Genomic DNA, 25,408 nt, shown 5'->3' on the forward strand with positions numbered 1-25,408 from the left:
TTTATCTTTTATACATATCTTACATATACAATTTCTATCATATGCTTTTCTAGTAATAACATATCATTTTCTGCACTGGATTGCCTCTGACCAAGTCTGGGAAAAAATCTACAGAACACGCACAAACTTGCATAACTCCTGCTTATGGTATATCACTATAATTTATCTGCGGTCTCTGAGATGGGAAGAGCCAATGCAGGGTATATTTCTATGAACTATACAGTTTTCCTTCTTACATTATTTTGGGTATTTTGGGCATATGTCTTACAAGTCTGGGTAAATCTGGACTAAATTCTGGTGTCACCCATACCTTGTTTCTTAAGACACACTTATATCCGTTTTTCACAGAGAATTCCTTATTAATCTATTGGTTACCTGGACCATCAATAAGAAGAGAGCTTATGGCAGAGAAATATTACCGCCCTGTATCCACAGACCTCAGTCAGCTGGGCTTCCTGCGTCTCTATCTCCACTCCTCGTTGAATTTCTTGTACCTGTAGGGATTTAAGAACACAAGGAGTGGCAGACGTCACAGACGTGACAGGAGCCACCAAGGTGGTCTGTACAGGGAAAGATGGAAAACTCTCAACCCTAGGCCCGGTTATTGTTTCTTTGTTAACTACACCTGTGTAAGCATCTTTTCTTCGGCGCTCTATTGGGAGACCCAGACGATTGGGTGTATAGCACTGCCTCCGGAGGCCACACAAAGCAATTACACTAAAAAGTGTAAGGCCCCTCCCCTTCTGGCTATACACCCCCAGTGGGATCACTGGCTCACCAGTTTTCTGCTTTGTGCGAAGGAGGTCAGACATCCACGCATAGCTCCACTGTTTGTAGTCAGCAGTAGCTGCTGGCTCTATCGGATGGAAGAAAAGAGGGCCCATATAGGGCCCCCAGCATGCTCCCTTCTCACCCGCGGTGGTGCTTGTAAGGTTGAGGTACCTATTGCTGGTACAGAGGCTGGAGCCCACATGCTGTTTTCCTTCCACATCCCCTGGAGGGCTCTGTGGAAGTGGGATCTTGCCGGCCCCCAAGCCCTGGGGCCGGGCTCCATCCACAGACCCATAGAACCTGCTGGATTGGGAGCGGGAGTGCCGTTCAGGGACAAGGCCCTGCAACTTTCAGGTACTCTGTGTCCCCGGCAGGCACGGACACTCTCAGGGCTTGCTGAGCGTTGTAGTGCGCCGGGGACAGTGGCGCTGTACGCTGGGGGTTAGGTCACTGCAGCTTTGCTGAGTGACGTTGTGTGTTGGGAACTACTGCGCCGACCGCTCCTGGAGCGGCGGCGCAGCTGCGACTTTTGGTGCGCCGGGGGCTCTGCGCCGACCGCGCTTTTACGGCGGCGGCGCTTCTAACTTTAGCCCCCGGCTTCTGCGGCCTAGCGCCGCTTCGTTCCCGCCCCCACCCTGTCAATCAGGGTAGGGGAGAGACGCTGCTCAATGGCAGCGCCGAGGGCTGGAGCTTTATTTACATGCTCCAGCCCTCTCACTAGGCACAGGGGGAAGCAGACTTCCCGCTCTTCGTCGGTGTACGCCCAGGGCCCGCCCCCCCTCTCCACAAGGACGCCGGCAGCCATTACACATGCGTTCTGGCTGGGGAAAGGCAGCAGGCTCTGGGAGACCCAGACTAGAGGGATTTCTGGCGACCACACACCGCTCCTAAGCGGGCGGTAAGCTGCACAGTAGTGCTGGCCCCACTAGTGCCTCAGTGATATATTAGTGTACTTTTTTCTTGGTACCATATATATATATAGTTGCACTGTAAGGTCGCTTCTTGGCTGGACACCCTGTACTGCTCTGAGGAGGCAGCAACATGTCATCCGCAAAACGCAAGGCTGCCAAGGCACGGGCTGTGTGCACTGTTTGTACTGCATGTGGGGCTGATCTACCGGCAGGCTCCAATGATTCACATTGTGTGCAATGTTCAGTCCCAGTGGCACTTCGTCAGCCAGAGCCTATTGTGGTGGTAGCCCAGGCAGAGACGCCTGTGTACCCTGCCCCGGTGACGGGGACAGACTTTGCAGTTTTTGCTGATAAAATGTCTGAGGCTATGACAAAAATCCTGGAGACCTTGCAGGCCAGGCCAGTTCCTCAGACCATGGACACTGCTGTGGCTATGCTCTCTGGTCCCCCTCAGTTGGAACTAATCCGTACTTCAAGGGGGTCTCAAGCATCACAAGCTGAAGTCTCTGACTCAGATGACAGTCCCAGGCAGCCTAAGCGAGCTCGCTGGGAAAGACCCTCGACGTCATCACACTGCTCAGGGTCTCAGCGAGAAGAGTCTCTCTGTGATGAGACTGAGGACGGTGATCAGGATTCTAATCCTGAGGCCCCTCTCAATCTGGATGCCCCTGATGGTGACGCCATGGTTAATGACCTTATATCGGCGATTAATAGACTGTTGGATATTTCTCCCCCAGCTCCTTCAGCAGAGGAGGCAGCTGCACAGCAGGAGAAGTTCCATTTCCTGTATCCCAAGCGTAAATTAAGTGCTTTTTTGGACCACTCTGACTTCAGAGAATCAATCCAGAAGCACGACGCTCATCCAGACAAGCGTTTCTCTAAACGTTCTAAGGATACCCGTTATCCTTTTCCCTCTGAAGTGGCCAAACGCTGGACCCAGTGCCCAAAGGTGGATCCTCCAATTTCCAAGCTTGCGGCTAGATCCATAGTCGCAGTAGAGGATGGCGCTTCACTTAAAGATGCCAACGACAGAATGATGGACCTTTGGTTGAAATCTGTCTATGAAGCTATCGGCGCGTCGTTTGCTCCAGCGTTCGCGGCCGTGTGGGCACTACAAGCTATTTCAGCTGGTTTAGCACAGGTGGATGCTATCATGCATCCAGCAGTGCCACAGGTGGCGTCCCTAACTTCGCAAATGTCTGCGTTTGCGACCTATGCTATCAATGCTGTCCTAGAATCTACGAGCCGTACCTCTATGGCGGCCGCCAATTCTGTGGTTTTGCGCAGAGCCTTATGGTTAAAGGACTGGAAAGCAGATGCTGGTTCCAAAAAATGCTTAACCAGCTTGCCATTATCTAGAGACAGACTGTTTGGTGAGCCATTGGCTGAAATCATAAAACAGTCCAAGGGTAAGGACTCTTCCTTGCCACAGCCCAGAGCAAGTAAACCTCAACAGAAAAAGTGGCAGTCGAGGTTTCGGTCCTTTCGAGGCTCGGGCAAGCCCCAATTCTCCTCGTCCAAAGGGACTCAGAAAGGACAAGGGAGCTCAGATTCCTGGCGGGCTCACTCACGCCCCAGGAAAGCAAATGGAGGAACCGCTTCCAAGGCGGCTACCTCATGACTTTCGGCCTCCTCCCTCCGCATCCTCGGTCGGTGGCAGGCTCTCCCGCTTTTGCGACATTTGGCTGTCACAGGTCAAAGACCGGTGGGTAACAGACATTTTGTCTCGCGGGTACAGAATCGAGTTCAGTTCTCGGCCTCCACTTCGGTTCTTCAGAACCTCCCCACACCCCAACCGAGCAGATGCCCTGCTGCAGGCGGTGGACTCTCTAAGAGCAGAAGGAGTCGTGATCCCTGTCCCCCCTCTGGAACGGGGGCGAGGATTTTACTCCAATCTCTTTGTGGTTCCAAAAAAGGACGGCTCCTTCCGTCCTGTTCTGGACCTAAAACTGCTCAACAAGCATGTGAACGCCAGGCGGTTCCGGATGGAATCCCTCCGCTCAGTCATTGCCTCAATGTCCCAAGGAGATTTCCTAGCATCAATAGACATCAAAGATGCTTATCTCCACGTGCCGATTGCTACGGAGCACCAACGCTTTCTGCGCTTCGTGATAGGAGACGAACATCTTCAGTTCGTGGCTATGCCATTTGGTCTGGCGACAGCCCCCCGGGTGTTCACCAAGATCATGGCAGCAGTGGTAGCAGTCTTGCACTCTCACGGACACTCTGTGATCCCTTACTTGGACGATCTACTGGTCAAGGCACCCTCTCAGGAGGCATGCCAACTCAGCCTGAATTTTGCACTGGAGACTCTCCAGGCGTTCGGGTGGATCATCAACTTCCCAAAGTCAAATCTGTCACCGACCCAATCACTAACGTATCTTGGCATGGAGTTTCATACTCTCTCAGCGATAGTGAAGCTTCCGCTGAGCAAGCAGCGGTCACTACAGACAGGGGTGCAGGCTCTCCTTCAAAGTCAGTCGCACTCCTTAAGACGCCTCATGCACTTCCTCGGGAAGATGGTGGCGGCAATAGAGGCGGTTCCGTTTGCGCAGTTTCATCTGCGTCCACTTCAATGGGACATTCTCCGCCAATGGGACGGGAAGTCGACATCCCTGGACAGGAAAGTCTCCCTTTCCCAGACGGCCAAGGACTCTCTGCAGTGGTGGCTCCTTTCCACCTCATTATCACAGGGAAGATCCTTCCTACCACCGTCCTGGGCGGTGGTCACGACAGACGCGAGTCTGTCAGGGTGGGGAGCAGTGTTTCTCCACCACGGGGGTCAGGGTACGTGGACTCAGCAGGAGTCCAGCCTTCAGATCAATGTTCTGGAAATCAGAGCAGTGTTTCTTGCCCTACTGGCCTTCCAGCAGTGGCTGGAAGGGAAGCAGATCCGAATTCAATCGGACAACTCCACAGCGGTGGCATACATCAATCACCAAGGAGGGACTCGCAGTCGGCAAGCCTTCCAGGAAGTCCGGCGCATTATGATGTGGGTGGAAGCCACGGCCTCCACCATATCCGCAGTTCACATCCCCGGCGTAGAAAACTGGGAAGCAGACTTCCTCAGTCGCCAGGGCATGGACGCAGGGGAATGGTCCCTTCACCCGGACGTGTTTCAGGAAATCTGTCGCCGATGGGGAAGGCCGGACGTCGACCTAATGGCGTCCCGGCACAACAACAAGGTCCCAACCTTCATGGCACGGTCTCGCGATCAAAGAGCTCTAGCAGCAGACGCCCTAGTGCAAGATTGGTCGCAGTTCCGGCTCCCTTATGTGTTTCCACCTCTGGCACTCTTGTCTAGAGTGCTACGCAAGATCAGATCCGACTGCAGCCGCGTCATACTCGTCGCTCCAGACTGGCCGAGGAGGGCGTGGTATCCGGATCTGTGGCATCTCACGGTCGGCCAACCGTGGGCACTACCAGACCGACCAGACTTACTGTCCCAAGGGCCGTTTTTCCATCGGAATTCTGCGGCCCTCAACCTGACTGCGTGGCCATTGAGTCCTGGATCCTAGCATCTTCAGGCTTATCCCAAGGGGTCGTTGCCACCATGAGACAGGCTAGGAAGCCCACGTCTGCTAAGATCTACCACAGAACGTGGAGGATATTCTTATCCTGGTGCTCTGCTCAGAGAGTGTCTCCCTGGCCATTTGCATTACCTACCCTTCTTTCTTTCCTCCAATCTGGGTTAGAAAAAGGTTTGTCGCTCGGCTCCCTTAAAGGGCAAGTCTCGGCGCTATCCGTCTTTTTTCAGAAGCGTCTAGCACGACTTTCTAAGGTGCGCACGTTCCTACAGGGGGTTTGCCATATAGTTCCCCCGTACAAGCGGCCGTTAGATCCATGGGATCTGAACAGGGTACTAGTTGCCCTCCAGAAGCCGCCCTTCGAGCCTCTGAAGGAGGTTTCACTTTCTAGACTATCACAGAAAGTGGCTTTTCTGGTAGCGATCACATCTCTTCGGAGAGTGTCTGAGCTAGCAGCGCTGTCTTCCAAGGCTCCCTTCCTGGTCTTCCACCAGGACAAGGTAGTGCTGCGCCCCATTCAGGAGTTTCTCCCGAAGGTGGTATCCTCTTTTCATCTTAATCAGGATATCTCTTTGCCTTCGTTTTGTCCTCATGCAGTTCATCGGTATGAGAAGGATTTACATTTGTTAGATCTGGTGAGAGCACTCAGAATCTACATTTCCCGCACAGCGCCCCTGCGCCGTTCGGATGCACTCTTTGTCCTTGTCGCTGGTAAGCGCAAAGGGTCGCAGGCTTCTAAGGCCACCCTGGCTCGATGGATCAAAGAACCAATTCTTGAAGCCTACCGTTCTGCGGGGCTTCCGGTTCCATCAGGGCTGAAGGCCCATTCTACCAGAGCCGTGGGTGCGTCCTGGGCATTGCGACACCAGGCTACGGCTCAACAGGTGTGCCAGGCAGCTACCTGGTCGAGTCTGCACACTTTCACCAAACATTATCAGGTGCATACCTATGCTTCGGCGGACGCCAGCCTAGGTAGAAGAGTCCTGCAGGCGGCAGTTGCCTCCCCGTAGGGGAGGGCTGTCTTTGCAGCTCTAACATGAGGTATTTCTTTACCCACCCAGGGACAGCTTTTGGACGTCCCAATCGTCTGGGTCTCCCAATAGAGCGCCGAAGAAGAAGGGAATTTTGTTACTTACCGTAAATTCCTTTTCTTCTAGCTCTTATTGGGAGACCCAGCACCCGCCCTGTTGTCCTTCGGGATTTTTGGTTTGTTTGCGGGTACACATGTTGTTCATGTTGAACGGTTTTCAGTTCTCCGATGTTACTCGGAGTGAATTTGTTTAAACCAGTTATTGGCTTTCCTCCTTCTTGCTTTTGCACTAAAACTGGTGAGCCAGTGATCCCACTGGGGGTGTATAGCCAGAAGGGGAGGGGCCTTACACTTTTTAGTGTAATTGCTTTGTGTGGCCTCCGGAGGCAGTGCTATACACCCAATCGTCTGGGTCTCCCAATAAGAGCTAGAAGAAAAGGAATTTACGGTAAGTAACAAAATTCCCTTCTTTGTGCTCCATCACTGTCAGCTCAGGTCTAGACTTTATCTTCATTGTACCTGGCTTATTTAATAACAGGAGAGCAACAACAGGAGAACCTTCATTCGGGCTCATACATATTCTACAGTTTTTCATTTCAGTTGACACTCAGTAAGGATCTTTAACTATCTTACCCAGTTCTTCTTTTCCCATTCAGAGAGGGCCTCATCATCACTGCCTTCTGTACTAATATAGGTAAGAAGGGAGTGGTTTAAATTTTAATTATTTTGTGCTGTGTAAGCCGTAGCATTTCCAGTGCAGAAGCGACCAATCATCTGTAAAAACAAAGCTAAAAATATGTCATCATATCATTCTTATAACATTACCTCCAACCAGTTAATAGTCTTCAGCATTTATACTTTATATGGATATGGTCAAAAATACTGAACAAAACAATTATATTTTCATTTTTCTGCTTAATAGACATGTTTCATAGTGGCTATTACAAGGGAAGCGCTACTATACTACTAGAGTATATAATAGATAACCTCCTTTCCCCCCTTTTGTATATTTATTCACTCAAAATTTTTTGCTGGACAAATATACAATATACAAATAATTCAAAGGTTGTGGGTTTTCGATACAAACAATTGTCTCTAAACTTCATTTATCATCTGTGTCGAATAACAAAGTAGCTGGATTAAATATTATGAGTAGAGCTACCTTACACTTTGCTAGTCAGTTCATTTAATAAATATTTTGTCAATACTTGAAATAGTAATTACTATACTGAGTATAGTGCCTTGTATTTCTAAGGTGTATTACCAAATTAACATTAACATACTTCCTTTGCACGGGTAACCACCACTAGAACATATATATATATATATATATATATATATATATATATATATATATATATATATATATATATATATATATATATATATATATATTTATACATACATATCCCACTAGATGGTGTTTTTCCCTAAATTATAACAAAACAAATAAAATGAGATATCTTCCAGTGCCGGTGTAGAGGGAATTATGAATCCACAGAGAATGTCAGCACTCTTCAGCATCTCAAAACCCTCTTTTACTTTTAGAGTTTTGCTGACAGGATTTTGTTCCTGTTGCATGCTGCCAGCACATGAAATAGTTGGCTGCATTTTCTCTGACACTGAAGGAATGACATTCCCCAACTCACAACTCACCAATTGTTCCAATCCTGTTCTTTTAGATAATTTTCTACCTGTTTTGTGATGGCTTCCATTCTGCTTTCTGCTCAGGGGATATTATTTTATACACAAATATACAGTACCTTAATTTTGATGATGGTTCTCATCCAGCTTGCTTTCATCTATTTAAATCAAAGACATCATTACAACAAGCATAGATTCCGGCATTGGTCCTGTAACAGTGATTCCATTTTTTTATAATGAACTATTCCAGCATTTTTGTTTATTAATTAGTATAAGGCTTATTCTCATATCTATTATACTATCCTGTGCAGTGGCTAAGGGGCCATCTACAGGTTTGCCCCTAATTATTTGCTTTCTTTGGGGGCTGCCTATTTCCCAGTCCCAGTATGTTGTTTTTATGATTGCAACCTATATCTGTTCTAACAAATGCTCCCTTTCTCTGTACCTCCCGTTGCCCTTTTCCTCTTATCCTGCGACAGTCTCGTTTATAGTGCCCCCTTTTTCCACATCCAAAACACAATCCCTTTTCTTTATACTCAAAGTCTGGCATATTATCCATTCTACGCTCAGTCTGTAATCCTTCCACTGATCTTTTTACCGCATTATCAAATACTCTTGAGTGTATGTTTACCATTACAGGGGTTTGTTCCTGAGCTTTCTTTTTCATCATCTGATCTTCTATAGCTCTTATCATGTGCAATGATTGTTCAAGTGGTACATATGAATAATCTACACATGTTCTTACTACTTCTTTTCTAAGATCTCTCCTTAACCCTTCCTTAAACATACCCTTAAAGAGCGCTATTTCCCTAAAGTCCTTTAAGTCATAACCATGATCTATAAAAAGGGAAACACATCGAGCATGATATTCGTCTACATTTTCATCTTTTCTTTGAAACATTTCTGAACACAATCTATCAATCATATTTTCCTCTGATACCTTAAGTCTATCCTTATCGTCATGGTCATTTATAAGAGGATGATGGCGTTCAGAAGTCCGGAGCCACGCTGCAACTTGAGCATGGTATCCGTGCTTCTGAATCCATTGGTAATTCTCTCGGCCGAACTGCTGCCACCGGCAAAAATCTAAACAACCTGTCTTAGGCATCCCCGCCTTCTTCAGTATTTTAGCACTGTTCTTAACTGCTTTCTCTCCATTCTCCACTCTGACCAAGTCAATCATTTTGAATCTTTGATCCATACTGTTTGACTTAGTAGAATGTCTGGTAAGACTGGTTCCCATAGTGTGGTAGTTAAAAGGTAGCGGCCCTCCACCTCACACTATCTGCTGATCTGCCCAAAGGGTAGCGATCCCTTGGCTAGCAGTTCAAGCGGTTGACTTATGTCTGCTAGCTACTAATTCCTTTCCGCTAGCTACTAATTCCCTTCCTGAATCTAGTATTTATCTACTAGCAGTCAACGGTGAACCCCTATCTTTCAAGGTAATCAAACCAGTTTTTTCTTTCTTTTCCTAATATACCATTGTCTAAGCTAGTAAAGACACACAAACAAATACAACACAACTCCAATTGCAATAGCTATATATTCCTCATTCATCAGAATCATCTGATGCTGACACTTCTATTCCTGAATCCACCCATGGTACAGGGTGTGCGTCTATTCTGTTCTTATTCCCTGATCTTATGCTGGGGACACAAGATCCTGCTCGTTTTCGTGGTCTTGGTCTGCCACAGGCAGCACAATATTCACGCCAATCAGGATTTTGTTCTCCGCACACACAAGTCCATCCTCCTGGTCCCGTTACTAGGGCTGAATCCACCCAGAGTGTGTAATCCAGTGGATCCCCTCTCATTCCCAGTCCAACAACTCTCTATATATCTTCTATTGCAACTTTACCTTCATATCACACAATGTTACTAAGCAAAGACAATGTTCACCAATCCTAACAAATCATATGCAGCTCAAACCATACCTCTAAACATCAGAGATGTAAAACAACTGTTAACAATATATACTAGACTAGATCTTCTGTTTTTGCCCATCTGGAAATAAATGACATACTTCTAACTCAGTTAATACACGGCATTCCAATTCTATGAGCTCTGTTCAGCGAGTGCGGGTCATAAGGTCACAACGCTGCAGTCTCTGTTCTCCCCCCTCACTTTGCACTGTAAGTCTCTGACTATACAGGGGAAAGTGACAGAATATTATCACCTAAAACCAAAAAAAAACCACTTCAATTATAATATATCCGATTGAAAATGTAATAAGAAGAAGTAGCCAAGTATTATATGATTAGTTAGTGGGTTAGTATTGTGAAATAGATGAAGAAAGAAGACAGAGGAGGAAAGGAAAAACTTATAGCAGCATTACTTACAAAAAAAAGTACAACTTTGTTTTCAGCATATAGGACAAGACAAACAAACAATAAACATACAGGCTACCTGAGGATTTGCGAGTTTCCTGTTTATATCCCCCGGAGACTGACTCGTGCCCTCTACCCCCTCTTGAAGAGAAAATACTTTGAGATCGAAAAGATCAACTTACCTAGGTTTGATATTAGTATTTTCTGTTCAAGCGAGGAAGAACGCTGTGTTCAGTCCTAGACGGATGGAAAGGGGAAAGTCTGTCTGGGTCCCAGTCATGGGGCTCGCTGGGTGCCTCCAAATTGTTAAAGCCGGGCTCTTGTTTCCTCTCAGGTAGCTGGGACGGACCGGCCGGTTGTGAGAGTAAGCTTAAAACACCAAGACAGACAGGAGTCTATAGTGAATCAAATAACTCTGCTCCTTTATTGAATCTGAAGGTTTCTTATACCTTTCAAGCTGATTACGCAATATGAGACATGTGATATAGTTACATAACTTTAGATAGATACCAAATATAGTCATTTTGGGATATAAGCATGATATCATCACATAAGGAAAGGATTAATATTTCAAGGCCAAAGAGATATGTAATCAAAAGCGTTTCAAGAGATGTAATCAATCAAACCTTGTCAAATAAACTGCATATGTCAAGATGACCGTATAAACAATAAAAGAATAACAATTCTAGGGCCTTAATGATAATCATAGCAAATAGCAGATGTGGAATAGAACATCAATTACTCATTCCAAGATTGCATAACTGATTGCATAACTGATCAAATGCTCATACGTGCAAGAATATAATGAACTTCGGAAAAGATACAAAATGGCTTCTCTAACACCCTCTGGTGACTGTTTATAGCTTTTTACACTGAATATTACACCAAGATGAATACTATCACATGCTTATTCAGTGATTCAATCATTTCAAACAAAAAAACAAGGGATTGCGGTGACAAAGCGAGTACACAAAATACATTTAAAAAATCTGCAATATCTCTAATATCTAAACAATCTTACGTGTTACACCATTTTTGATGGTATATTTGGAACCTGGAGGCAAAAATACATATGATTTGGTATATTACCAACCAAATATAATTTTGTTGTTGACCAGTGTTATAACCAAACAGTAAGGTATGCTGATCTTATAATACCATACACTATTACAGTATCCTTGATGGGAGCCTCTGTCTGGCACATCTTCTCCCCAACACCTACTTTGTGTACTAATTAAGTAGTACAGTCAATAGAATTGCATAATACTAGAACTTCTAGTGACTACTTTAGAGAACTTAAGCCATGTACTTTCCAGGGGTGGGGTGGGGGTCACCATTTCATAACCTGAGCTAACTAAGGAGATGTATACCATGAATTTTTGGTTAGAAAGGAATGACTTGCTAAGAAAATACCAGCTAAAATATATTTAATGGGGGTCTTGTGATGGGATGCGTTAAAAAAAAAAAAAAAAAAAAAAGATAAACCTTAACGGGGTTATCCACTTTTTGGTGAATCCCTTTTCATTCTCATTTTTCCCCATGAAAATAAAAAATCTTTTAGCTCCAGTTCCAGCGGTGTCTGCTCTCTCTCTCTCCCGGCGCTCACGTGAAGTTGTAAAGTCACTTGAGCCGCGCGTCCAATCACTGCTGGATTCTCTCCTCCGGCCTTCAGATGTATGAGTAATCAACAGCAGTTTAGAGCTGTGCGGTGGTTTCTCACTTCCTGTTGATTACTCATGTGTTTCAAGGCAGGGAGAGAAAAGCCGGCAGTGATAGGGCGTTGGGGCTCACATGAGCCCCGAGAATGCGAGCATCGGCACCACTGGAACGCCATCGGCTTGGGTGGTGCATATAAACTTTATTTTAATAGGAACTGAGAAGGAGTTGTCATAGTGCTGAACAACCACTTAAGTATTACTTTAAAGTGTGGACTATTTGTACCATTGTATTTATTTCCTGCTATACATACTGAAGCTGAACACCAGAACATCTGATCCTTTCTCTGCAGGTTATCACAGGTTCTTTGCAATCTCTCATTTGGCTCTTGAAGTTTCCTTTACCATCTGTACATAAGAACACAGAGAAAATGATTAAACAGCTTTTCCTTTTGCTGAAAGATTATGCTAAAGCAGGAGTAGCCAGAGGGCAGAATTTTCACCTGGTGGTTAGTTGTTTTAAGGTAAGTGATGCAAACCTCCATATAGAACCTGCATTTAGTATATATTCGCAAACCATCTCAGTCCACGGAAAATCTGTACTATAATTTTGGAAGGTTAATGAAGATTTGCAACAACTTAAAGGGAACCTGTCATTGGGAAAATAATATCTTATCTGCAGGCAGGATATTGTAGAGCAGCTGATCAGATTATACAATTTGTCGGATGTTAAGATGAAAATGACCTTTTATTCATTGAAGTTCCTGGAATTGTATGTACAGGAGTCCAGTGGGCGGTCCTATACAGTGGTTGACAGTATTGCTTGTGTAAAACCATTCAGGAAGTTTCATAGAAAAGTCCTTTTTCTCTGACGCCTCATTGGGGGACACAGGACCATGGGTGTTATGCTGCCTATCCATAGGAGGACACTAAGTAGATGCAAAAGCATAGCTCCTCCTCTGCAGTATACACCCCCTGGCCGGGCCAGGCAGCCTCAGTTTTAGCTTAGTGTCTGTAGGAGGCACTTCCTTTCAAGGTTTGTTATTTTTGAGGGTGACGGTTTCTTTTTGGGACCGATCTCCCACTACCATCAATGGGCGGGAACGTGGAGTGTCGCCTCCACGTACCCCCTCCTGTGACGCTGGATCCTGGGCTGGACGACGGGTTCCACAGACACCGATTTTCCAAAGCCCAGGGTAGAGGCACAATTCCTCAGCCCCTCTTTGCAGGATCTGAGTTGAATATGGCACATGAATATGGCACCTGTGTGACCGGACACAGCAAGCTGACTCTGCTATTTTCACTGCCTGGACTGAAGCAGTGTTTACGGTGAGATCCCCCCTGACTGGTTTCCCAGACAAAGGGAGAAAAGACGGTGCAGGAAAGGCTCCCAGGACTGCTGAATTTACAGTATTTATTATGAGAAAGTCCCTTGCTGATTGCAAGGAGGAGAGCCCCAGGGATCCTGAACACAACTTGTCTCTAGCTTGCTGGCTGGAGGAGGGGGAAGTCCTCGCTATTTGCAGAAAGTCCTGCACAGATAATTTACCAGGGGGAAGGTCCAGAGCTCAGGAACTCAAGCTGTTTATATGCTGTTTATTTCCTCTAGCAGAAAAGCCGGCAGAGAGAACCACCAGTGACAAGCTGTGTGCTGATTGGAGGGAGAGGGAGGAAAACTGTCAGAAGCTCCCTTCCCGCCGTTTTTTACTACCCACAGCAGGGGGGGGCACACTGACTTCTTCTTCGCGCTCTTTCAGCGCTAAGCACCACCCCCCGCGGCAGCGATAAGCCTCCCCCCCTGGAAAAGCGTGCGAAGATCTCCACAGAGCTTACTCCTTCCTGAGGACAGGGCCATCGGCTGATTCTGGTGAGGTACTTGCTTCACTTGTAGCCCTGCTGAGCATTGCTCCCCCTCCTGGCATACTCCTATTAGGAACATGCAGAATTCTATGGGCACCAAGAGTGCTAAGGCCCACATAGTCTATTATTCAGCCTGCACTGCCTGCCACGCTGAGCTACCACGTAAACACACCTCTTCTCTCTGAGAGTCCTGTGCCCCTATAGCCCCCCAAGACCCCCTGCCACCACCGCTGCAACAGTCAACCCAGAGCCTAGGGCTCCCAGCCCACCGGAATGGGCACAGTTTCTGTCCCAATCCATGGAAAAACTGTCACAGAACCTGGTTCTGACTATGCAATGTCGTCCTCCACACCCTTCTGGGTCCCTGGACGGAATGCAGCCTGAGGATACCCCTATGGAGGATCCTTTTGAGGTAATCCGGGCACATGCTTCACCGGTTGCAGAGACCAGGAAAAGAGCACACGACCGGGTGTCTCCAGTGGGCTCTCCCTCGGGAGAACACAGGGCAGGCTCTCCCACACGCTCCACGGCTTATGAAGAGCTGGAGGAGGGAGAATGCTGTTTGTACCAAGAGGATTCCTTGGTTTCATCCTCCCCAGATGATCAAACTGCAATAGACTCCCTTATAGCAGCAATCAACCAAACTCTGCATGTGGAAGATCCCCCGTCCACTATCACTGACCATGCGGTCTCCTTTAAGAGGGCAAGGAAACCCCAAAAGGTTTTCGCTGATCACCCAGAGTTTCAGGATATCCTCACAAAGCAAAGGGTGAAGCCTGACAGGCGCTTCGGTAACCGAAAACTCATGGAGTCCCGGTACCCTTTTGCCTCACCTGCCCCTAAGAGCTGGGCAGATCCGCCCTCGGTCGACCCCCCCGGTCTCCCGCCTTGCCACAAAAACGCTCCTGTCCTTACCCGATGGTTCCTCCATCAAGGACCCGACAGACAGACAGGTGGAGCACCTCGCCCGCTCTGCTTTTGAGGCTGCGGGTTCCTCCCTCTCGCCCTCCTTTGCCTCTGTGTGGGTCGCAAAGGCGATCTCGGTCTGGGCAGAATCCCTTAATACTTCGCTTGAGGAATCCCAGTTCACTCAGACCTTCACAGAGGTAACAGCTCAAATTGCCGCTGCGGCGGAGTACCTCATTCAGGCCTCCATGGACGCTGCTACCTGCGCAGCGTTTACAGCCTCAAATACCATAGCCATCCGTAGAGCTCTCTGGCTCCGACAATGGCGAGCGGACTCTGCCTCCAAGACGTCTCTCACGGGCCTTCCCTTTTTTTCCAGACCGATTGTTTGGCGAACGTCTGGACAAGCTCATTTCTGACGCCACGGGGGGAAAGAGTACCTCCCTCCCCCAGCTGAAGTCCAGGACGTCCTTCACCAGACGTCCACAGTCCTCGTTCCGCTCCTTTCGGAACTCATTTGGTTGGTCGACATCCCGTGCTGTCCCCGCCACCAGCCGTGGACTACGCAGGGACCGACCTTCTCAGCTCTCCCCGAAACCCACTTCGTCATGGCAGCCTAGACCGAAACAGTCCAGGACTAGGGAGACTCGGCCACGACGTTTTCCCCCCTCATGACTCCTTCGGCGCCCCGGAAGACACACTCATTGTAGGAGGTCGACTGCGGCTCTTTCAACATATCTGGGCTGCCGCCTCAGACGACAAATGGGTGCGAGACCTTGTGTCTTCCGGTTACCACATAGAATTTCGGACCCGAGTCGGTTCTTTCTCTCAAACCCCCCAAAGACTCGAAAACGACGCGAAGCTTTTTTCTCAGCAATCCACTCGCTCCAAACAGCAGGAGTGATAATACCTGTCCCAGATGACGAGAAGTTTGGGGGGTTTTATTCCAACCTCTTTGTGGTCCCCAAAAAGGATGGGTCAGTTCAACCCATCCTGGACCTCAAACAGCTAAACAAACATGTGCACGTACGGAGATTCAGAATGGAGTCCCTAAGGTCCATTATTGCATCCATGGTCGAAGGGGAATTCCTCGCCTCCAGACATCAAGGACGCGTACCTGCACACATACCCATCACCCCAGATCACCAAAAGTTCCTCCGCTTTGTAATTCAGGACTCCCACTTTCAATTCGTAGCTCTACCCTTCGGCCTTGCCACCGCACCAAGGATCTTCACCAAAGTCATGGCGGCCGCCATGAGCGTCCTTCACGCCAGGGGAGTAATCGTTCTCCCTTACTTGGATGACCTCCTCATCAAGGCCCCCTCCTTCCGCGACTGCTCAACCAGCGTACAGATCACTGTGGACTCCCTATCCCGCTTAGGGTGGCTAGTGAATCTGGACAAATCATCCCCGATCCCATCACGATCCATCACCTTCCTGGGCATGTCCCTGGACACCCGTCGGGGCTTGATCTTTCTCCCTCAGTACAAGGCGATCGCTCTTCAACGAGCGGTACGCTGCCTTCTACGTCCTCCATCTCGCTCCATTCGATTCAGCATGAAAGTGCTCGGCAAGATGGTGGCGGCTATGGAAGCAGTACTCTTTGCTCAACTGCATCTCCGCCCACTGCAGCTAGCCCTTCTAGCGGCCTGGGACAAGAGCCCCTTTTCCCTGGACAGATATCTTCACCTGACGCCTTCAGTCAGGTACGCACTCCGCTGGTGGCTTCGGTCCTCATCCCTATTGAAGGGGAGATCTTTTCTCCCAGTGAACTGGCTGGTCCTGACCACGGACGCCAGCCTCCTAGGCTGGGGAGCAGTGTACCGGCACCACACTGCTCAAGGACGTTGGACGCCCCAGGAGTCTTCCCTACCCATAAACACCCTGGAACTCTGCGCGATCTTCCTCGTGCTCAGAGCGTTCTGCCCTCTGCTAGCGGGTCGTCAGATTCGAGTCCAATCGGACAATACGACAGCTGGAGCCTATATCAATCGGCAGGGGGGCACCCGCAGCAAAGCGGCTTATCTCGAGGCCCACAAGATCCTCAGCTGGGCCGAATCGATGGGATCAGTGATATCAGCGGTACACATACCGGGGGTAGAGAACTGGGCAGCAGACTTTGAGTCGCCAAGGCCTGGCCGCCGGAGAATGGTCTCTCCACACAGATGTGTTTCTACACATCTGCACTCGCTGGGGCACACCAGACGTGGACCTAATGGCCTCAAGGTTGAATTTCAAAGGTACCCGCGTTCATAGCCAGGTCACGCGACCCGCAGTCCATCGGCGCGGATGCTCTAGTCTGCTCCTGGCACCACTTCTGCCTGCCTTACATATTTCCACCTCTACCCCTGCTGCCGCAGGTAATCGGGAAGATCAAGGCAGAGAGAGTCCGGGTGATACTGATAGCACCGGACTGGCCCAGGCGCGCGCCTGGTACGCCAAATTAGTACAAATGCTCACAGACGCACGATGGCGCCTTCCAGACATCCCAGACTTGCTGACCCAAGGGCCCATTTCCCATCAGAACTCCAGAGCCCTGAAGCTGACGGCATGGCCATTGAGACCTGGGTATTAACAAGAGCGGGATTCTCCCCCGCGGTTTTTTCCACCATGATCAGCGCCCGAAAACCTGCTTCATCCCGCATTTACCACCGTACGTGGAAAATCTTCCTTTCATGGTGCAGGGAAACTAACGTCCAGCCTATGCCTCTGGCCATCCCCAGAATTCTCGACTTTCTACAGTCTGGCTTGCAAACGGGTTTGGCTCTCAGTTCCCTTAAAGGGCAGGTTTCAGCACTCTCAATCTTCTACCAATGCCGCCTGGCTCAAAAACCTCAAGTCAAGACCTTCCTCCAGGGCGTTTTCCATCTAGTTCTCCCGTACAAACGGCCGCTGGACCCATGGGACTTCAACCTCGTCCTGGAAGGTAACATTCCTGGTGGCAATTACGTCCATCAGACGAGTTTCGGAGCTAGCAGCACTCTCTTGCCGCGAGCCTTTTCTGATCTTTCACCAGGACAAGGTGGTTCTGCGCTCCCTTCCGGATTTCCTTCCAAAGGTTCTTACCCCGTTTCATTTGAACGAGGACATTGTTCTGCCTTCCTTTTGTCCACACCCAGTTCATAGGGTGGCAAGGTCTCTACATTCGTTAGACCTAGTCAGAGCTCTCAGATATTACATATCCAGGACAGCCCCCTTTAGGAAAACGGACTCTTTGGTCGTGATTCCTGAGGGGCCTAAGAAGGGACAGGCAGCTTCAAAGGCGACTCTGGCTCGCTGGATTCGCTCTGTGATCCAGGAAGTCTACCGCTTGCAACTCAAGCCCATTCTTGTGGGCTGCGGGCTCATTCCACGCGAGCAGTTGGCGCTTCGTGGGCCATTCGGCATCAGGCTTCAGTGGAACAGGTGTGTAAGGCTGCGACCTGGTCTAGCCTACATACGTTTTCAAAGCATTACAGAGTCCATACCCAGGTTTCAACTGAGGCAAATCTGGGTAGGAAAATTCTGAAAACGGCAGAGAGAGCACCTCTCTCAGTAGGCGCTCCAGGCTGTCTGGAACTGGTTCCTAGTCCTTGGGTTGTGTTGTCTTCTTTTATGTTTCCCACCCAAGGACTGCTTTAGGACGTCCCATGGTCCTGTGTCCCCCAATGAGGCGTCAGATAAAAACGGATTTTTGTGTACTCACCGTAAAATAGTTTTCTCTTAGCCATCATTGGGGGACACAGCACCCACCCTGTTGCCCTGTTGGGCCTTGGTTCTCTCAGTACCTTATTTGGTTATGACTCTTCTTTTCTCATGTTCCTCTGTTCTGAAGTTTTTACTGTTTTTTTTCTCCTACTGCTTGTGTACTAAAACTGAGGTTGCCCGGCCAGGGGGTGTATACTGCAGAGGAAGAGCTATGCTTTTGCATCTACTTAGTGTCCTCCTATGGATAGGCAGCATAACACCCATGGTCCTGTGTCCCCCAATGATGGCTAAGAGAAAACGATTTTACGGTGAGTACACAAAAATCTGTTTATTCCTCCATATAAGAACAGCAACATTTCAACCTGCATGGTCTTTTCCAAGCTAAGCTACGTACTGGGAGTGTTTCTTGTATGACACTGTATGCAGCGGTATCTGTCAATCAATGCGTAGAACTGCCCACTGGACTCGTAATATAAACACCAGGGATTTCAGTGCACTAAATACAAGTTATACTGAATCCTTTCCCTAAGACCTATATATCATTCTGCTCAGCTTCTTCTCTATAACATGCTTTTCACAGGTACAACATGACAGGTTCCCTTTTAAATATTGATATTGCCTTGTTAAATCAACTGAAATGACTATACTCTCAAACAGCAATTCTCAATGTGATTGTATAAGATGCTGATCCGATACTTGGTTAGACAACTACTGAGAGTGGCTAAGGCAGAGGGGAAGGAAGCAGAACTGCCGTCTATACATGCAACAATAAGGAAAAACTGTTATTACATTGTTTTCATGTATCTCCAAATATTTTGTCAATGTTTTAATATTCCGTGGCACGTGATCTTTCCATGCAGTGTGTTACCACTCTGGTACGACAAATGAAGGGATCCATTACTGAAAAGCAGCTACAGGTCTTACTTGGGTACGCAGAGGAGGATCTGTACGATTCATCACGTCAGGCCACAGCTTTTGGATTGTTGAAAGTAAGTGACTTTCTTACTATTTGCAATTCATTTTCAGGTCATTGTTCGTTTCACATATAATGTTACCGTATACTTTACTGGCTACATCTATGGGAGCCTTCCAGTTACAACCCTAGTATCTGGGCTCTTGGGAAGACTAAAGGCCCCATCACACACAAAGATAAATCTTTGGCAGATCTGTGGTTGCAGTGAAATCATGGACATATTGTTCCATTTGTACACAGCCACAAACCTGGCACTGATTGTCCACAATTTCACTGCAACCACAGATCTGCCGCAGATTTATCTCTGTGTGTGACAGGGCATTTAGGGTCTCTAAATGGCAGTCTGCCATTTGTATGCGTTTCGGTAAGACATGTCTACATTGCAGTACTGCACAAATGTCTATAATTTTTGTTTCCATAATTGTGCCAGCCTTAACTTATTAATATATTTGCAACATATGGGTTTTAAGATGTTCTCCCCTTTCCAGTTAGTTGAATTGTTGTTTAGAAAAGTTAAGGGACCATGATGCTATGTCATACCTTAAGGTTAAACCTCATATTATTTTAGAACTTAGACTTTATCATGTCAGATGTCAAAGGGATTGTGAACAGTTGACATCTTTCACAATGCAGTACTGGAGGAAATTGAGAACTGTGTGCTGCTCCCAGACATTTACCCTGCAAGTGAACGTTGAATATGGTGACCATTTAGATGAATGGCCTGTATGTATGAAAAGGATAGCTCGAGTCTATTAGACGAGGAGCTGCACGCACAGCGTGGGCATGATGTGCATATCCACGAATGACATTTACAGATTTACAGCGTGGGGATAATGTCCATATCCACTAATGACATTTACAGCGTGGAGATAATGTCCATATCCACTAATATGACATTTACAGTGTGGGCATGATGTCCATATCCCCTCATATGACATTTACAGCTTGGGCATGATGTCCAAAACCCCTAAAATATTTACAGCGTGGGCATGATGTCCAAAACCCCTAAAATATTTACAGCGTGGGCATGATGTCCAAAACCCCGAAAATATTTACAGCGTGGGCATGATGTCCATATCCCCTAATGACATTTACAGCTTGGGCATGATGTCCAAAACCCCTAAAATATTTACAGCGTGGGCATGATGTCCAAAACCCCGAAAATATTTACAGCGTGGGCATGATGTCCATATCCCCTAATGACATTTACAGCATAGAGAGGATGTCTATATCGCCTAATATGACATTTACTGCGTAAGCATGATGTCCATATTCGTGGGCATGATGTCCAAAACCCCTAAAATATTTACAGCTTGGGCATGATGTCCATATCCCCTATTATGATATGTACAACGTGGGCATGATTTCCATATCCTCTAATATGACATCTACAGCTTGTCCATATCCCCTAATATAAATTAAGAAATAACGTTTGGAACACCATTATAAGTCTGAACTGGGTGCAAAAACCTAAAAAAACATCACTATATGGAGAAAAAGTATGCACACCAGTGACTATGCAAGGGGAATATATGAAAAGCAGAAACTGCTGTCTGAGTACTGGCCTGAAAAATACAATAGGAATGAAAATATGACAATGGAATCTGCATTACTGCCTTGAACATATGAATAAAGAGAAATTTAGCTATTGAATTGATCAATGCAACAAAGCCCCAAAACTCAATTCAATAGCTAAATTTCTTCATCGTTCCTTATGGGAGACCCAGACCATGGGTGTATAGCTTCTGCCTCCGGAGGACACACAAAGTACTACACTAAAAAGTGTAGCTCCTCCCTCCTAGCATATACACCCCCTGGATGACCAAATCTAGCCAGTTCAATGCTTTGTGTTCAGGAGGCACACATCCACATTCATGCATTCTCATATGATTTTCATTTTAAAGAGTTTGAAGAAAAGCGGGTCCAAGCCTGGACTCCCGGCATGTCCCTTCTCACCCCACTGTGTCGGCGGTGTTGTTAAGGTTGATTTCAAGGCTGGAGCCTTACATGCCGTGCTCCTTCGCCATCCCTCGGGCTCTGGCTTGAAGTGGGAGCCAGCACGGTTCTCACAGCTTTGCAGGAGACCGGTCTCCATCCGCAGCCCTTTCAGGACCCTGCCGGACGGAGCACTCATCCTTCAGGGACCTGGCCCTGCGTCTCACAAGCTAAGTATTGAGACGTTATTGTCAGGGGGGTCCCTTGTACTTTAATGTTGGGGAGAGTGTGTTTTGTACTATTTGTGACATTTCCGGACGGTTCTCCGGTTTTCACCAGAGAACCGCGCCGAAGGTGCCTGAGCGCCGGCCGCGTTCTAAAATTTAGGCTCCGACTTCGGCTGCGGCCTAGTTTCGTTTTCACTGCCCCTTAATGTCAGTCATGCAGAGGGACAGTGCGGCGCCGCCCACCGGCCGTTCAGCTCAGGGGAGGACACTCCTCTCTGAGGAGATGTTTCCCTCCCCTGTATATCCCCTTGGCCCTCCGGTTCCCGCTCTTGGGCTATGTCCCGCCCCCCCTCCTCACTCCAGCGCCATTTTATCAGCGTTCTCACACTGATCGGCGCTGGATGCTGCATCTCTGAAATCTGTCTGGGGGTCCGAGCTGTGGAATCCGGAGGGCACATAAAACGGTCTGGTAAGCCACAACCTCTGGTTGTGGACCTTATTATACACTCTCTGGGGGTCATTCTGAAGGAGTGTATTCTTTACTGCAGAGCCTCCACCTCAGCAGCATGTCTCACACTAGGAGCAAGGCTGCAAGGCTGTACTCAATATGCACTGCATGTAAGCTCGTACTGCCTGAACCGAGCACATACCCTCATTGTGATGCCTGCTCTAACATGGTGGTGCCTCAGCCTGGAGTCTCCCCAGTGGTCCCTCCGGCTGCTCCGGCCCCGGTGGCTGAACCCCCGGCTTGGGTTGAAGTGTTTTCTAAATCTATCTCCCAGTCCTTCGCCGACTGCATGGGACAGCTGTCCCGGACTCTGCTGACCATGCATCAGCCCCCTTCTCAGGGTGCCTCTGCTGCTTCGGCTCGCTCTGCAGAGCTCACAGAGGATTCTTCATCTGCTCCCAGACCCCGTCCTCCTAAGAGGAGACGCAGGGACCCCTCTCCTTCCTCGTCGCGCGACTCCGATTCACGAGTCGACCCGCAGGACGAGGAGGATGTCTTTACTGGGGGCTCGGACGCTACCTCCATGTGCCCCATTGATCTGACCGAGGGTGACGCAGATGTGAGTGACTTGATTGCGTCCATTAATTCTGTACTGGACCTCAATCCGCCAGCATCAGAGGAGCAACCCTCTCTGGCAGAAAAGCACCAGTTTACCTTGCCTAAGAGAACAAGGAGTGCGTTCTTTACCCACTCCAGTTTTCAAGCCACCGTGTCCAAGCCCAGAGCCTGTCCTGACAAACGCTTTCCAAAGCGTGGTTCTGACGACCGTTATCCTTTTCCACCAGAGGTGGTCAAGGAGTGGGCTCACTCACCAAAGGTAGACCCTCCGGTGTCTAGACTCTCAGCCCGGACAGTTGTATCTGTGGCTGATGGCACCTCACTTAAGGATCCCACTGACCGCCAGGTTGACCTCCTGGCCAAGTCTGTGTATGAGGCGGCAGGGGCCTCGTTCTCCCCATCCTTTGCAGCAGTGTGGGCTCTCAAAGCCATCTCTGCTTCCCTAGAGGAGATGCATTCCCTCACTAGGGACTCTATGCCTGAATTGGTTGCCTTAACTTCCCAGGCTTCAGCCTTTTCAGCCTACGCCATGTCTGCCATGCTGGAGGCCTCTCACCGCACTGCGGTGGCCTCCGCTAATTCCCTCGCTATCCGCAGGATCTTGTGGCTTCGACAGTGGAGGGCAGATGCTTCCTCAAAGAAGTACCTTGCTGGGCTCCCATTTGCTGGGTCCAGGCTGTTCGGTGAACAACTGGATGAAATAATTAAGGAGGCTACTGGCGAGAAGAGTACTTCCTTGCCGCAGACTAAAACCAGGAAACCTGTCCAGGGCAGGAACCAGTCGAGGTTTCGTTCCTTTCGTTCCTCCAACTGGTCATCCGCTAAGCCCTCGGCCTCGTCCACTAACTCAGCCAAGGACCAGAAGCCCTCCTGGCGCAAGAAGCCGCGTCATCAAAAGTCCGCAGGAGCTGCTGCCACCAAGGCAGCCTCCTCTTGACTATCAGGCAGAGCCAGCAACGTCCTTGGTCGGTGGCAGGCTCTCCCACTTTGGCGACGTGTGGTTTCAACACGTCTCCGATCAGTGGGTGCGGGATATCATCTCCCACGGCTACAGGATAGAATTCTCTTCCAGCCCGCCAAACAGATTTTTTCTGTCAACTCCCCCCTGCTCCAAGGCCGCCGCCTTCTCTCAGGCCGTGGCATCCTTGCAGGCCAGCGGAGTGATTGTACCGGTTCCCGCCAGGGAACGGTTCAGAGGTTTTTACTCAAATCTCTTCCTGGTCCCCAAAAAGGACGGTTCCTTCCGGCCCACCCTGGATCTCAAGCTTCTCAACAAGCATGTTCAGGTGCGGCACTTTCGCATGGAGTCTCTGCGGTCAGTCATTGCCTCAATGACCCAAGGAGATTTCCTGGCATCCATCGACATCAGAGATGCCTATCTGCATGTGCCAATTGCAGTTTCACACCAGCGTTGGCTACGTTTTGCAGTCGGAGAGGAACATTTCCAATTGGTGTCTCTCTCCTTCGGGTTAGCCACGGCCCCTCGAGTATTTACCAAGGTCATGGCAGCAGTGGTTGCGGTTCTGCACCTCCAGGGGTTGGCAGTGACTCCTTACCTGGGGACGACCTTCTTGTCAAGGCTTCATCCAGCGCAGACTGTCAGCGGAGTGTCTCGCTCACTCTCGCCACTCTTGTCCAATTCGGGTGGCTTGTCAATCTGCCCAAGTCCACTTTGACCCCGACCCAAGAACTCACGTACCTGGGGATGCAATTCGAGACTCTGCCGGCACTTGTCAAGCTGCCCTTAGTCAAACAGCAGTCCCTCCATCTGGCGGTGCGCTCTCTGTTGAGGCCCCGCCGTCATTCCATCAGGCACCTCATGCAGGTGCTGGGTCAGATGGTGGCGTCAATGGAAGCGGTTCCCTTTGCCCAGTTCCATCTGCGTCCTCTGCAGCTGGACATTCTCCGCTGTTGGGACAAGCGGCCTTCTTCCTTGCACAGGTTGGTGGCTCTGTCGCCACAGACCAGGAGCTCTCTTCAGTGGTGGCTTCGGCCCCTCTCTCTGTCTCAGGGACACTCCTTTCTGGACCCGTCCTGGGTGATCCTCACCACGGATGCCAATCTAACCGGCTGGGGAGCAGTATTTCTCCACCACCGAGCACAGGGCACTTGGACTCCGTCCGAATCAGCCCTCTCGATCAATGTGCTGGAAATCAGAGCTGTGCTCTTAGCTCTCGTAGCCTTTCACCACCTGTTGGCGGGCAAGCACATTCGAGTCCAGTCAGACAACGCGACAGCAGTTGCCTACATCAATCACCAGCGCGGGACTCGCAGCCGCCTGGCAATGTTGGAGGTTCAAAGCATCCTTCAGTGGACGGAGGACTCAAAGTCCACCATATCCGCAGTCCACATCCCAGGCGTAGAAAACTGGGAGGCAGATTATCTCAGCCGTCAAACCGTGGACAACGGCGAGTGGGCTCTGCATCCGGCAGTGTTCCGGTCGATTTGCCGCAAGTGGGGAACTCCGGAAGTGGATCTAATGGCATCCCGGCACAACAACAAGGTCCCGGTTTACGTGGCTCGCTCCCACGATCCTCAGGCCTTTGCAGCGGACGCGCTGGTTCAGGATTCGTCCCAGTTCCGTCTGTCTTACGTGTTTCCCCCTCTAGTTCTCTTGCCCAGAGTCCTGCGCAAGATCAGAATGGAGGGTCGTCGGGTCATACTCATTGCCCCAGACTGGTCCAGGCGAGCTTGGTACCCAGACATGCTCCGTCTGTCCGTAGAGGTGCCGTGGCATCTCCCGGACCGTCCAGACCTTCTCTCACAAGGTCCGTTTTTCCGCCAGAATTCTGCGGCTCTCAGATTGACGGCGTGGCTCTTGAGTCCTGGATCCTGACGGCTTCCGGCATTCCTCCCGAAGTCATCTCCACTATGACTCAGGCTCGGAAGT

At 49.0% G+C, this 25,408-nt stretch overlaps 1 protein-coding gene across 2 annotated transcripts in view; it reads left to right on the forward strand.

The window, feature by feature from the left end:
• UTP20 (UTP20 small subunit processome component) overlaps positions 1-25,408 on the forward strand; it is a 355,063-nt gene that overhangs the window by 295,227 nt on the left and 34,428 nt on the right. For both annotated transcript variants that reach the window (XM_075344692.1, XM_075344693.1), the window contains exons 49-50: positions 12,218-12,388; positions 19,178-19,306. In XM_075344692.1, coding sequence (XP_075200807.1) covers positions 12,218-12,388; positions 19,178-19,306 — 300 coding nt within the window. The remainder of the gene's footprint in view (positions 1-12,217; positions 12,389-19,177; positions 19,307-25,408) is intronic.

This window comes from Anomaloglossus baeobatrachus, chromosome 4, assembly GCF_048569485.1.
Source record: "Anomaloglossus baeobatrachus isolate aAnoBae1 chromosome 4, aAnoBae1.hap1, whole genome shotgun sequence".
Lineage (NCBI taxonomy): Eukaryota > Metazoa > Chordata > Amphibia > Anura > Aromobatidae > Anomaloglossus > Anomaloglossus baeobatrachus.